Source organism: Dermacentor andersoni, chromosome 3, assembly GCF_023375885.2.
Source record: "Dermacentor andersoni chromosome 3, qqDerAnde1_hic_scaffold, whole genome shotgun sequence".
Classification (NCBI taxonomy): domain Eukaryota; kingdom Metazoa; phylum Arthropoda; class Arachnida; order Ixodida; family Ixodidae; genus Dermacentor; species Dermacentor andersoni.
This window is the reverse complement of record NC_092816.1, coordinates 41,030,432-41,045,152: the sequence shown is the minus strand read 5'-3', so window position 1 is coordinate 41,045,152 and position 14,721 is coordinate 41,030,432. Positions and strand designations below refer to the sequence as shown.

General features: G+C 46.2%; 1 protein-coding gene across 1 annotated transcript in view; it reads right to left on the bottom strand.

Moving 5' to 3' along the window:
* The window catches only part of LOC126517357 (uncharacterized), a 232,036-nt gene that overhangs the window by 78,670 nt on the left and 138,645 nt on the right, over positions 1–14,721 (bottom strand). The window contains exons 11-29 of the mRNA XM_072286816.1: positions 14,072–14,191; positions 13,004–13,135; positions 11,521–11,640; positions 10,466–10,588; positions 9,594–9,863; positions 7,923–8,068; positions 7,303–7,393; positions 7,074–7,196; positions 6,460–6,588; positions 6,131–6,265; positions 5,241–5,498; positions 5,014–5,142; positions 4,789–4,926; positions 4,023–4,127; positions 3,608–3,721; positions 2,925–3,062; positions 2,747–2,827; positions 1,773–1,898; positions 463–585 (exon numbers count right to left, since the gene is read on the bottom strand). Coding sequence (XP_072142917.1) covers positions 463–585; positions 1,773–1,898; positions 2,747–2,827; positions 2,925–3,062; positions 3,608–3,721; positions 4,023–4,127; positions 4,789–4,926; positions 5,014–5,142; positions 5,241–5,498; positions 6,131–6,265; positions 6,460–6,588; positions 7,074–7,196; positions 7,303–7,393; positions 7,923–8,068; positions 9,594–9,863; positions 10,466–10,588; positions 11,521–11,640; positions 13,004–13,135; positions 14,072–14,191 — 2,601 coding nt within the window. The remainder of the gene's footprint in view (positions 1–462; positions 586–1,772; positions 1,899–2,746; positions 2,828–2,924; positions 3,063–3,607; positions 3,722–4,022; positions 4,128–4,788; positions 4,927–5,013; positions 5,143–5,240; positions 5,499–6,130; positions 6,266–6,459; positions 6,589–7,073; positions 7,197–7,302; positions 7,394–7,922; positions 8,069–9,593; positions 9,864–10,465; positions 10,589–11,520; positions 11,641–13,003; positions 13,136–14,071; positions 14,192–14,721) is intronic.

Here is a 14,721-nt window from a genome sequence, read left to right as displayed (position 1 = left end):
TGCCACAATTAAAAAACAAAATATTCTTCAGTATGATTCTAGGCATTAAAATTTAGCAAAATACTGAAACCTGCTACAATGAAGCAGCAAGCAGTACTTTCTATAGGTTCATTAAATAAGTAATGGTTCTCAGAAGCTAGTTTTTACATCTACATTCCACACAATGCATAGGGTTGCTGTTAAAAGTTTATGGGCCATGGGACTGTATAGAAAACTTAGCATTTCTGCAGCCTGGCTATGCAACCTGGAATTTCCATTTCCAGCGTATGCAAGTATATGCAAAGAACATAATATTGTATGGTTTTACTGCCTGCGGACCCAAGCTCCTTGGATATTCTACTCTCTGCAAAACCCACGGCCCATGAACTTTTGATGCCAACTGAACATTTAAAGGCTTCATAAAACTAGCTAATTGATTGATTGACTGATGGACTGATTTATTTAAAATGATGACTTGCGTACCAGGTGAGCATTCTCCTCCCTCCCAGGGGTTTCCGCGGAAGCCTTCGAAACATTTGCAGACGCCTTCGTTTCTCGAGTTGACAATGCAGTGTGCGTTGGTTCCACACCAGACCTTGGAGCATGCTGAGAGTTTTAAAGAAAGAGGCGGCACAGTGAGTGATTAGGGCTAAAGACACAAAAAAATATCAATTCCAATTTAGTCACCTATGCTGTACGATACTAGTACTATTACTACCCCGGTCATGTTTTAGTACATGACCGGGGTAGTTGGAGAAGTATGGGAGAGGCCTTTGCCCTGCAGTGGGCGTAACCAGGCTGATGATGATGATGATGATGATTGTACAATACATTCATGATGCATGGCTAATCACATGCACAAGACGAGTAGAATAACCTGATCTCAAAGCCACGCACATATCTTTCTGCAGAGACACAAAGGTTGGGTCGGCACTGCTCTATTATGAAAATGCAGCATAAACTTCACAATTTAAGTCAATTCTAGCTAATTAAACTAAACTTTCTAGAGACTTCTGAACCATGTTCGATTCATCTAAAGTTGCATAAGGTATGACCCGGAACAGAATAACGGGTTGTAACATGAACAGGTATGTGCGCCCAGCAATGCTAGAACAGATTATATACATCACTAGAAACAGTTTTATAAACAGATGTAGACACACCACTCTTTTGACGAAGAAAAGCCTTATTTAGCACACAATTCATGTGGAAAGAAAGAAGGCAACAAGACAGAGTGTTTCCTCGACGAAAGAACTTTTCACCAACCAGTCCGAGCACCTACTCTGTTATAGACGCACCACCCCAGTTGCGATGGGCTGGTGACACTATCCTGTAGTGGCGTCCGCCAACACATGCGACAACGTGAATATCAAATGTGGGCATGTTTGAACCCTTAATTCCTTACGAGTGTCCCAATTTGAAGTTTCTGGCCATGCTCCTCTGACTTGAGAAGTCAAAATGTTCTAATTAAAAGAAATATACATTTCACTTATTTGTATTACGCTGGTTTAGGATGCACTGGAAACATAGAAGGCCAATCAGGATTTTGAGACTAGCTTAAGTTAAACAGAATTTTGAAATCTCCAAGCTTGGGTCACAGCAAGTTTATTGTAGCTTGCTTTACACACAACACAATGTTGCCACATGCCCATATGTGTGCAGAACACTATGTGCCCCTCTTTATGGAATATTATTCTGCATTCTAAATCGTCACTTGTCAGTCCTCAATACAGTACACAGTAATATGGATAGAAGTCTATAACCCAAGCATAACTGGTTAGATTGCGACTTACGTGATTGGCAACCCTTCTCAAGGTCATAGGGATCACCTTCGTAGCCGGGCCGGCACCAGCACGTTGGTTTGTGGTCCTTCGGTTCGCAGTAAGCGTTTGGACCGCACTCGGATGTCACACAAGGATCTGAAGAGCAATGGAAGGCAACACAATGACGTGATCATGCACAACTTACTTCCTCCGATAAAAATTTGAAAACTGATTAAAATCAGAATTTTATTAGACAAGGTGGTATATTTCTATATATAAAATGTAAGTGTGGAGAGGGATCTCACGTACTTTGAAAGCAAGAAAACTCAACTGAACTTCCTTGTTAACCTGTTGGTGCATGCAAGTTGAACCCCCATGGCATAACTTGCTCATACAATATAATTGGCACAATTATTAGGCTTGAATTATATAAAAGTACCACTTCTGATTGATCATGTATGCTCTTAAGGCAAATGACCTTGATGTAGTGAATGTCTAAACCCGATAATCCTATTAAGCTAAGATTAGTATGTGACATTTGCAGTGCTATTATGTGTGAGAAAAGCGCCTCATGAGTGACTGCTGGTTCTCTGTCATCATGGGGATAGCTTGCAGGCACACACAACACTGTTCTTCTGGGAAACTTCTGAGTCACCTGCTATCAACAGGAAAAGCTTCCTTGGATCTTAAACAGACACTTAATTTGTTCAAATTAGTCTCTAGATACACCTGGAGTCATGCCATTTTATGAGCATAAAGAAACAACAACCAACAACAACCAACCAGCCCCATTGAACACGCTGCCAACAGCCTGAAGTTCAGTACTGAAGTCATCTGGTTGCTGAAGTACTAGGCTACTGAAGTGACTGCTTAAAAGAAAGCCCTCAATGTTGCAAATCCTAAATCGCACCGACAACAGGGTTCTACTACATCCCACGTATGGAAATCAGGCACTAAACTGGATTCAAATGCGTCACTGTGTAAAAATAAGGGAAGTAACTCACCATAGCAAGTGGCCCCTTTCGCTTCGCAGACAGCGTTGCGAGGACACTGGTCGTCCGACCTGCACGCAGCGGATCCTTGGCCTGCAAAATAAAGATGCCACCGTTTTAGCAAGTCAAGCTCAGGACAGGGCACAGGGTTGAGCGATATGGAGAGCAGCGACAAAGCAATTTGACGTACATCCAGCTCCAAACGGGTCGCCTGTGGTTCCCGGTGGACACTCGCACTGGAAGCCACCGATGAAGTTAATGCAGATGGCTCCAACTCCGCATGGGCCGTTCGGGTCGATTGGAAGGTTTGACGTACATTCGTTCACATCTGCAAAAAATGCCAAGGCCGGAATAATGAACTTGAGCCTTTTCTGAAGACAACCTAAGCAAGACAAATAATTGTGGGTGCAAGAAAAAATAAAAATAAAAATAAAAGCAATTTTACTTAAGCAGCCACTTTCTAGCTGCAAAGTGAAACTTATGCTAAATCCTGAAGAGAAAACCAGTGACAGACTTGAAAAGATAAATTGAGTGATAGCAAAGTTAGTTAGCACTTATTAGCTCATTCAAACAGCAAAATGAAATCAGGGAAAAAACAGAGATTACCTGCATATTTCTGCAATTGCTTTTGCATTTCCTTGTCTATGTTGAACTACCAAATATCAAGAGACCCCGACAACTTATTTTATTGCTACATTAAAAACCACGAGCATGTTTTTTTCTTTCTTTTCCCCCCCCCTTTTCTTTCAGTTTGCAGCACCAGAGGGTCATATAAGGGTATTGTCTATCACATGGTATATTTTGGCGAGCAGTACAGATTCTTGTTAAGTTAACTCCACTAAAGGCAACTAGTGTAATCAGTGTCAAACTTACCCCAGCAGCCAGTCTGCGGGTTACCAGTGCAACCAGGGTTACACTGGCACTGAGGTCCTGCCGGCGTGATGGCACATGTCGCATACTGGCCACACTGGATCCAAGCACAAGGATCTGTATGGCGAGAAAGATTTCCAATGAAGGAGCTCTCCTCACGCTTCAATCTCAGCAGCTCACATGTGTGCACCAGAATGGAAGCAAGCGATATGGCACTGAATAGGAACACTTTGTTTCTCGTATGGTTTTCGTCTTCATAGCCCCATAGCTTACACATTACCACTATCTTCAGTGAATGCATCTTGGTTGTTCTGTCATTCGTACAAATTGCTTCGTAGGTGACACTGTCAATAACACAAAGCACATGGGCAAAGTGCCAGATTATAAAAAAAAGATGAAGACAGTAAAGAATGCTCGCCTTTGCAAGAGTCGCCTTCCAGTATGTACGGGGGAAGACACTGACACTGTCCACGAACACAGTTTTCGTTCGACGGGCAGTCTGGGTCGTTCCGACAGCGAATTCCTAAAGTGAAAAACAGCTCATTGATGACGTTGTTGAAGAATGGGGCATGTGTACATCTTTTATAGCGAAAGAGAAGCACAACAGACATTGTTCACTGTCGAAGACAACGAAGACTGTACACAGAATTATGCAGTGAGGCAGGTGAAATTGTGTTCCCCTTAAATCAATACACTTGAATCAAGTCAATGCAAACCCCCAGGGACAACCGGTTTTTGAATGATCAGTAGCTTCAATTAACCGAAGCTTCATTACTTAATGTCCAAAGAGAACTATGGGACATTGTAGGAACAGATACATAAATAAAACAATGTTACGCAATTCGAAACAATTTATGACTGGTCACCACTGGGCTCCACATATGACAGAAATGACAGAGTAACTGCATCCGCAATTGCATGACTAGGACAGTAATGTCAGTTTAGTAGCATTGCCCGTCAACGTAACGCAACAGCCTGAATGTAAAACGTGGGTACATTTTGACTATTGATGGCTCATGATTGTGCCCTCAGTGGTTTTGGCGTGGCTTTAAAATGCACTGAAAACATATTGGGCTAGCGAAAATCTAGGGAATAGTTGAATATGTCTAATAACTAGCAATGACAGCGTATGTGCTGGCTTTCACTCCTTGTAAAAATTTTAAGAAAGCATGAGAGAAGCTTACGAATGGGTGAACAGCCTTGTCGAGGATTTCCAGTATATCCCGGTGCACATAGACACTGGTATGTTCCCACCGCATCGCGGCACTGGGCGTTGGCGCCACATGGCGAGTACTCGCTGATCTCTTCGCATTCGTTGATATCTGGAAGCACAGCGAGAAACTGTCAGCTCTGCAGTACTCTCTCGTGTAGGTGTGATGAGAAAAAGTTTTGGTATCCCTGTGACTCACTTCGGCAAAACCCAGTGGCCTCTAGAGTGAATCCCTTCGGGCAGATACAGAAGCCGTAGCTCGGGCCAGTGAAAATGCACTCCTGATTCTCAGGGCACGGGTTTGTGGTTGAGCAGTTTCGGCTGACCACTGTGCATGAGAAATGAATTATGTAAGCATTATTTGCAACATCTACAAGCTGTTAATAATACGGAGCACTGAGTTTGAAATGACAAGCGTGCGCTTACTAATGCAGTACTCTCCCTCCTGAACAAAGGGATGCTTGCACCCGCAGACTCCCTTCTGGTAACGGTCCTTGATGCAGATGGTGTTTCCAGGACACTGACTATCTTTCTGACAATCGATCTGCTCCGGGTAGCAGGAGGTGTATGGGTCACCGACATGACCGCGTGGGCACTGGCACAGGTAGCTGCCCTCCAGGTTCATGCAGAAGGCGCTTAGGCCACAAGGGGAGCTGGCTCTGAACTCCGAGCATTCGTTGATATCTGCAACAACATATTGAAAGACAATTAAGTTAAAGATAAAATGGAGATCTATGGTAAGATTACCAGTGGGGGGATCGGGGGAGAGAGTGAGAGAAAGCAAGCAACCACGCAAATGTGAGACAATGCTGAAGTAGAGTTCAGAACAAAAGCTGAACCTAACCAATATTCTTATGTGTCAGTCTTTACATGTTGCTTTTAAGAGAAGAAATGGTATGCATAAATATGACTGTGAGATTTATTCACTTTTTTTCCTTCCTGAGATAAAGTGGCAAACTTGCTACAATTAACTGTCATGACAGTCAGCAGTTAAGGAATGTTTATATTAACCCAAGCTTTGGCACTTCTGTGTTCAGCACATTGTCAACAAGGCACACAATGCTTGTTGATTGTGTGTTGTGTTCACTGACAAGCGAGGAAAAGAGCATTATCTTTTTGAGGTTAACAGCATGGAACTGAAAAGGTTGCTGAAATTCAGTTTTATACGGTTAGAAATTTCAGATATTGCTACAGTTTCATAGGCAACATGCTATAAATTATGCATATATTTTATGTTTCATCAGTATTCCTCTGCTAGGTGACCACCACGTGCTTCAAGGACTGTGACATCTGTACTCAAAACTACTCTCACTTACCCCTGCATCTAGCAATCGACGTGTCATACGTGAAGCCTCGCCGACACACACACTGGCTACGTCCATCCACCGATATACACTCCTCGTGTGGAGGGCACGGACGCGCAGTTGAGCAACCGTGGATGACTTGTTGTTCTGCAGAAACACAAGCACCATCAGCAAATTCCAGTTAAATGTTTGAAATATGTGCCAACATAAAAGCACGTTCTGCCAAGTCACATCTCTTGATAGAGTTATGACAGGTAGTCACAATAAGTTAGGAACAAGTTACATGTGACCGCAGTTGGAATAGCATAACGACGGAAATTAAAGGAGCCAAATCGCCTCACCTTTCGCCAAACACCCTCTGAAGGGGTCACCTTCGAATCCATGTGGGCACACACACTCGAAACTTCCAGGCAGATTGCGACAGAGGGCGCCCTGGCCACAAGGTTGGGTTCCAGCACATTCATCGACGTCTGTATGAAGAGAATTTGCGACCTGGTTGTTGACAACTCGTTCAAAGAAAAGACACAGTCTTTACAGCCAGCCAACTTCCTTAAAAAGCCCTGGTTCAAGATACCAGAAGGAACATCCCTTCGATACCAACGCCCATAAGCTGCAAAGTTGTCAAAGGGATAAAAGGAATCTACGGCGTAGTCAGCTAATTTCTTTACTGTCACTAACAGATGGGTTTTAACATCCAGAAGCAACATCCACGGTATTAGACACACAGGGCGAGATGCTCTGAATTATCTTCCGCTGCCCAAAATTCTTTAACGTGAACCCAAACCATAATGGATGTAGGTGTTACTATGCTCCATCTTTATCAGCATGTGACGGCCATTGCCAAGGATCGAGCCTGTGACCACATGCTGCTCAGCAGCAGCCCTCCACAGACACCGAGTTAAGCTAACAGAGTTGAGTTAGCAGCAGCCACAGCAAGAAAGGAAAAGCCACTCACCCACACAACCAGGAAGGCTGTTGCTTTGACCGGTGAAACCGTGAGCACAGACGCAAATCGGCTCGCCTGCATGGTCGAGCTGGCATTTCGCGTGTGCGCCGCAGAAGATGTCTTCGCAGGGATCTGTCGAAAGGAGAACAAAGAAGAGGATGTGTGTATGAAAACAGCTTCTATAAAGTGTTTTGAAATATCAAGAAGAAAAAAAAAAGATAATTTTACGTCAACTTACGTCGGCACTCATTCCCGAAGTTGGGTGACGGACAGTAGCACTGGTGGTCCCTGCAGACTGCGTGGTTGGGGCAGGCATCGTCTCGATCGCACTGGACAACTTGAATACCTGAAGAAAGACAGAAAGAAAGAAAAAAAGAGAAGGTTTGAGCTGGTTCCTTACGAAAGTCTGAGCTGTTAACTGGCAGGCACTGCATTTTATTCCGAATCTAATAACAATCCTTCTTGATCTCATATGTCCAAAGCAGCCCACAATCGAGAGAGTAGTCCTTCGATGACAAAAACAATGAAGACAAGAAACTGAGGACAAAGTGGCCAAATGATCGGTGCCAAGGTGAAGAAACTAAAAAAGCAAAAAAAAGGAATAACACCTGTGATCCCATCCCACACCTGACACCTGTGATGACACACAAGTGATGACACCTGTGATCCCACATGGAAATGGAAGCAACGGATAAACTACAATAAGTTGACCTGCTGGAGGGCCAAGCAAACAGTTTCGTTCTGAAATATTCATTGCTCTATTCACAATATACAGGATCTTGCCACGGGTGTGCTAAACGTCGGTTTACGCTGTAGCAAAAAGTGCACCAAACACAAAGCTCTGCAAAAAGAAAGAGCGGTGCATAATAGCTTACAACGGGCAGTCGGGTCTCCCGACGTTCCTGGTGGGCACCTGCAGTGGTAGCTCCCGGGCGTGTTCGTGCAGACAGCCGATATTCCGCATTTGCCGTTCGGTCCAAACGTTTGGGCGCACTCGTTGATATCTGCACATCACGCGTTCAAAGGATTATTACAGCGTACTTCACGCCGTACGGCATACCGGCGCCAACTCATCGTGGGCAAGAAATGCACACTTTATTTAGCCATGACAGAACCTCAATAAAGTTTTTCCATCCATCCATGACAGGATCGAAACAAGATGGCTTGGGCTGGCGACGTGAAATCAGCGCCGTACGTGACTACACTTTACCAGATGCGAAGCACAGAAGCAACCGGTAGCAAGAGTTTTCCGTTGTAGGCGAAGTGGCATCGACAACTGAACACTGGCATGACAACGCACCAGCATCATGAAACCACACGGGTAACCTTATGCAGAGATACCAACGGCACTTCGAATTAGCCCGCCCAAAGGGGGAAAAACGAAACTGCACGAGCAGGGCACGAGTACTGCGATCCGCAACAAGTGCTAACTACTTACAAGGACAGCCATTGATTCGAGTATCACAGTACCGCACGCAGGCGCACAGAGAAACAGCGACTGCCTGTTTTACGGGGCCCAAACGAACACGAAAGCCAAGCTTGCAAAAATTGTTGCAAAGAAGCGAAACTTTACGCCGCCATTCTAGCCACCATAGCCATTCGTCGCAGGCACATTGTTTCATGACGGTTTTACGTATTCCGTCATCAGCAGAAATAGTACACTTCCTTCGTTAGGACTATAGAATAATAGGTAATACGCCGAGTTAAAGTACTTTATTATTATGGCCCAAAACCTCTTTTCTTTATTTAAAGCAACCGTCTGTGTGCCGCATCAAAGTGGCGCAACAAAGCCGATCCCGTAGATTCCGTTGGTGTCGGACACGAATCAAGACATTTGCTTGTGACCTCGAAATAGGGCGAATAAACGAATTAACTTTTCGCAGAAAACAATAGAAAACAATGCTCAAAATTATTTGCTGGTGCGCTCTGCAGCTGAAACAATCGCGATAATGTTGTCTTACGAAAAAACAAAACAATGAGAGATTTTGCGAGTAAGCTTCACCGCAGAGCGAAATCCCGCATCGCTTTGTGGAGAAGCTCGCTTGCAGAGCTCGCTTGCCCAGTGTACGAGGAATTTCCGTTAAAAAAAAAGAAGAAAGAAAGAAGTAATAATAATAATAATAATAACGAAAAAAAATATTTCCAGCTAGCCGTCGTACACTGCAATAAAACTGACCATCAACCACGAGAAACATAGGCATTTAAGGGCCCTGTTCGGTATTCAATGTCGTCGCAGCGAAAACGCCCCTTAGAAGCAACAAAGGAATTCCGCAAGATTTAATTTCAGTCATAGCGCGCTGTTATTTTCAAAACACTATAGGCTTCCAGACAATAGGTGTCAGGTTCATGCGCTGAGAGGGGTTCTATACACGCTCTCATTTTTTCGGAGGGCTTTCTCGCCACTTGGCCTCCAAAAGAAACCTCAAGGAAATGTTGCGTACGTGCGCCAAGACTGGGGGCACAACAAGAGAAATAAATGCTTTAGCATCTAGAACGTCGCGACGTGTACATCCGCGCATGCGCACTGACCGTGACAGCGCACGCGTCCGTTGCCGGAGTAACCCGGAGGGCAGGAGCAGGTGAAGCTTCCCAGGGTGTTCGCGCACAGCGCGCCCTGCCCGCAGAGCCCGCTGGGCCCGAGCAGCCTGTCGCACTCGTTGACGTCCTCGCAGAAGCGGAACGGGTCGCCCGTGAATCCCGGCGGGCACGAGCACCGGTAGCTGCCCGGGGTGTTGCTGCACAGCGCGCCTTGGCCGCACAGACCCGAAGGGCCCTGATGAACGCTGCACTCGTCCACGTCTGCGTGGCGGAAAGGGACGACGCAGGACTCAGTCGAGTGTACGCCGAGCGTGCTCGAATGCCCCGCTGAGGTGTTTCCGTAAGTTCGCATTCACTCCCCTCCCACGCCCACCCCTATGCAAACAATCTAGACAACAAGCTGTATAGACCAGTAGAGGAAGACATTGTAGGCAGAGAGCGCCTCCTCTCGGAAGTATAGCGTGTGCTTAGAAACAGTCTAGAAGACATCATGGCGACGACCAGGGAGATCTTGATGGTACGGTCGTAGATTAGCCAATGTTCATCCATCTGCTGAAATTTGTAAGGAAGTGAATAAGTGGAGCAATGGTTACCTAGACATATCCACCCGCCATCGCACCCTCCTCTCTTCTTTCCGCAGACGCTCTAGCCAGACTGTGCAGCGGTTGCTAAGCAACCGCAATCACAAACCTCTACATCCCATCAAACCTCTACAAACCTCTACAACCCTGCTTACTACTGGACAGGTCTCCCGTTACGGTTCGTGCGGTCTTTCGTGCACTTCGTCTTCCATAGCTGCGAAATTAAGGCACATCTCGGGAGGGCCTATATTGCAACTGCAAGCGGTTCATCCGCGGGCTCACCTATGCATCCGGCGCGGATGTTGGACGGGTTGAAGGTGAAGCCGACTTCGCAGACGCAGGCAGCCTCCTTGCCGTTGGCCTGGCAGGTGGCGTGGCGGCCGCACTCTACCATGTCGCAGGGCGCTGCAAAGAAGGAGGTAGGCGTCAAGAAAGGTCTATCCCGACTTCTCTCTCGTGTTTGAACACACGCGCACAGCCAGGCACGCTATGCCGAGGGGCATTTGCTTCCGTTCATAAGTTTCTTTTCTTTTACGCGTCCTCTGTAAGAGTCGCGTGCTCGTGACATATAACTGATACAAAAAAAAGTAATTGACGTCAAGATAAACATTTAGTGAATCTAGCACATTACTAATCCGAGCAAGTTTGAGCAGCTGCTTCTAAAGATAAACTCTGGCATGTTCTACACCGCGGAGGCCACGCGATTGGACAACAACTGAATCTAAAGAACGCACTTGTAAACAAATGCTCTCACGAAATGAGATATAAGTATGCGATAACATGCCATTCCCTCGCAATGAGGCGGCCGACTCCAGTTCGAATCGCATTATCCACCACGACGCACCCACACCGTCTTCTGTTTTTACAGAGCGAGGTGTCACCTAATTACTGCAGTTAGTTTCGAACAAATCGCAGCCTAAAAAAAGAAAAAATCTACAGTGCAAATGTATAGTTTGTTGATTGTACGCCTCGTATACATGGCTGAGCACGGAAATGGATAATATATGACACTTCGCATGCTATTCACGACTTTATGATCACTTGTTCCTTTGAACGGGTATATGCAAAGAGCCTGAATAGTTAATGTACATAACATGCACCTATGAGATTCTCATTGCGTTGACGCGGCGATTTCACTGATAAAACGCATTCTGCGGCTCTCGCTTGAGCCCACCAGCGCTACGATCGTGCTTCAGGGCACCGTGAGGACACATTCTGTTTACTTTCCGCTTGAGAATCCGCCAAACAAGTTAGACTGCAGCGCGGTTAATTTTTTTGTTTTCATAGGCTTACTCTCGGGGTATACTGCGCGCAACTAGCGAAAGATGCACACTCACAGACGCACGCCTCCTTGGGGTTGCCGATGAGGTGTTCGGGGCAGTAGCAGCGGTAGCTGCCGTCCGTGTTGGCACACTTGGCGTTCTTGCCGCACGGGTTGGTCACACACTCGTTGACATCTGCGTGCATGCGCGCAAAGTGAATGAGCATTTAGAAGTGCGTTGCCGCTGCGACGCCTCCGGTTGGCTAGTTAAACACCACACCGCGTCAGGGCAGACCTTTCCACGTCTTTCGAGGAAAAAGGGGCACGTATAGACTAAACGTACGGATATTACAACAAGTATTAAATGACTCTGGCACTACACTGTTGGACAAAAGTACACCCTTTTGGGTGTATATCTGCCACACAACAATAATCGTCATCTGCCTTGCTTGCGTTTCCTTTCTTGAGAACTCCGCGCCCGCTACTTTCCTGTCGGGAATGCTATGTCGTGCTGATAACGCGCATGCCGTTCGTTACAGGGAAGTACCCGGCTCGCAGCGTTGAAGAGAGAAAATGCGGACAAAAGAGGTGACGTTTATTGTTGTGCGGCAAGATACAATCCAAAGGGCATAATTTTGTTTTAGAGTGTACTTATATGGTCTGCTTGTCAGCTGATCTGCGTCAGTGGAAAGACCTAATTGGTCAATCAATAAGGTGAATATCTCAGACAAAGTTGCCGACCGATTTCTTTCTTTTGTTGGCTGTTCGATGGAGTGAATTTTTTTCTAACTATCGCATAAGAACAGCGCGCCGTTGTAGTTTACAAACGCCGTACTATAGCCCGCAACTAGTAAACGGATTACTCGTGAGGCCGGAGGCAAGCAGTTTGAAAGTAAACGTCGCTTTCGGCGTGGCTGAAACAGAGTGTTATCCTAACGCATCCCACTTCTTCGAGGGTCAGCCAAAACTTAAGCTCTCGCTTTCTCCAATCCTGCGTTGTCACTTCAACAGGAAAGCAAGAACCTGTCGCACCGAAAAATCACCGATAGTGTCGTTAACATTGCCTCATACATATTAGTAAATGATACCTTTAAAAGTTATTGTCAAACCTGAAAAAGAAAGATAACAGGAAATGATAAGCGCAACAAAACTTCAGATGAGCAAAGTAATAAGCAAAACTGCATCATTTAGCGACCGCTCACCGAAATATTCCACGTACAGTTCAAGGCAAAAATAAAGCGGAACTGAGCGTTCTTACAAAGCACCGTCAAAGAGGTTCCTGCTTTGCAAAGGCGCGTGTTTGGCGGTATGTGAAGTCGACCACTAAATGTTTACGGACCACGGGATCGGACAGAAAGCCGAACGTCACCGCAGCCTCACAACACAGCCTGGTATATTCGCATTTCCAGCCTCCCCTACGTAATATGCGATCAACGCTGTGACGTACGGTTCTACTGACTACTGCCACGTGCTGCTCGGAAAATTCAACGTTTTCCCGAGATTCCGCGGTCCGTAAACGTTTGCGGTCGATCGTAAAAACCAGCCTGCGCCACACGTACCTCGGCAGCGGCTCTGCGGCGATGCGTGTATCTTCTCGTATCCGGGCTTGCACTGACACAGGAATCCACCCTCGGTGTTAACGCACGCCGCGTTGCGACCGCAAGTACCGCGGGACAGGCACTCGTTTCGATCTGAAATAATAATCGAGAGACAAAGAATTGACGTGATAGTAATGAGGTCAGTCTCAACATCATTCAATGACGCGAACGCGCGACACGTTGTCAGGTGACTCCGTCGAGCGCGCCCGAAAAGTACGTATCCCGGATTTCAAAGAAGCAAAATCAAGCCCCGTGAACGGGTGACGCATCGCTGTCTGTTCCGTGCTCCTCATCTTCGAGGCCCCCGTTTCGAACAGCTCTATCCTCCAACGACCCGCCTCATTGATTGCGAGCTTCGCTGCAGCATTAGTCATATTGCAGTGAAACCAGCTTGCCGGTAACCTCTAGCTGAGACGGTAAAAAGTTGTAAGCAGCTAAACATAAATGTGAAAATCGACGGCAGAGCACAAAAACGTTACTTTTTATAATAGCGTCGCGTACGTATTTTTTTTCTTTTTTACTTGTCGTTATTGAGATTAAATGCCGAATTTCTTTTGCGCACTCCGAAAGTCCTAGCCAGCACTTGATCGTTAAAACACGTCTTAAGTTCACATAAACAGTACACGGTGGAAATAGAATGTGAAGGAGCCACACGGTATGTATATATGCTGTAAAAACTTTAGGAACGAAATTCAGATATTTTCTTGCTACTTGTTAGCGCTAAACCCCAAAAGCAGAATCTCGTCTTCTGTAGGTGGGCTTCGCCTGTTTCAACTGCGTCCGACGGCGAAGAAACATTTGGCGAACGATAACGACACGGAAGTACCCGTCATACCAACACCTGAACACAGCGCGACGCGTTATGAGCTGCGCCGTTGAGCCATGCCTGTGGGCCGGGGCGACTGCCCGCGCACACCCGGCGTCTAGTAGTCAGTACGGTACGGTACCAGGCGACAATACCACGTAGTACCAAGCGGCACGTTGTGCCACGTAATGCTAACAAAGCTCGCGCAGCGGACGTCTGCTCACCGATGCACTCCTTCTGGTTGGGCGACACCTGGTATCCCTTTTTGCACTGGCAGAAGTTGTTGACGCACTCGGCGTTGTCCGTGCAGTCGTGGTACGTCGTGCACTCCACGCCAACGATATCTGCGGAAGGTCACGCAAGTGTGAGACGCGAACGAAGAAGTGAGAAACATGTAAACAATTAAGTGAAGCTTGTGTCGTATAGTTTGAAGTGGCTAGAGTAACAAACGCAACAGCGTCGCGTTCCGGTGCTACGCCTGTTCCCGCTGCGAAGAACTGCGGCAACAGAAACGGTATCGTTTCTGAACTATTCCCGTGGAGCTGGTATTCCAGTGAAGGACTGTGGATATGTACTTAACGGCACGAGTACCAGAACGCGTTATTCAAAATAGGAAATATATAAAGAATATGTAAAAAAAGAGAGGATTTGCGTTTCTTTCTAGCCGGCCAGAAGTACAGGCTCTCCAGCTGGACACACAGCTCACTGAGCCGCCAGGCGTAAATGACATGTCACGAGAAGCGCTATGACATGGCAACAACACAAATCATTGCATTGCACATACTTTTCTGCGTACACTTCCCATCAGAATAAAGTGCTAATACTACGAGATTAGCGTAACACAGAGCACGGGAGAAGCTATAGTGTCTCTCAC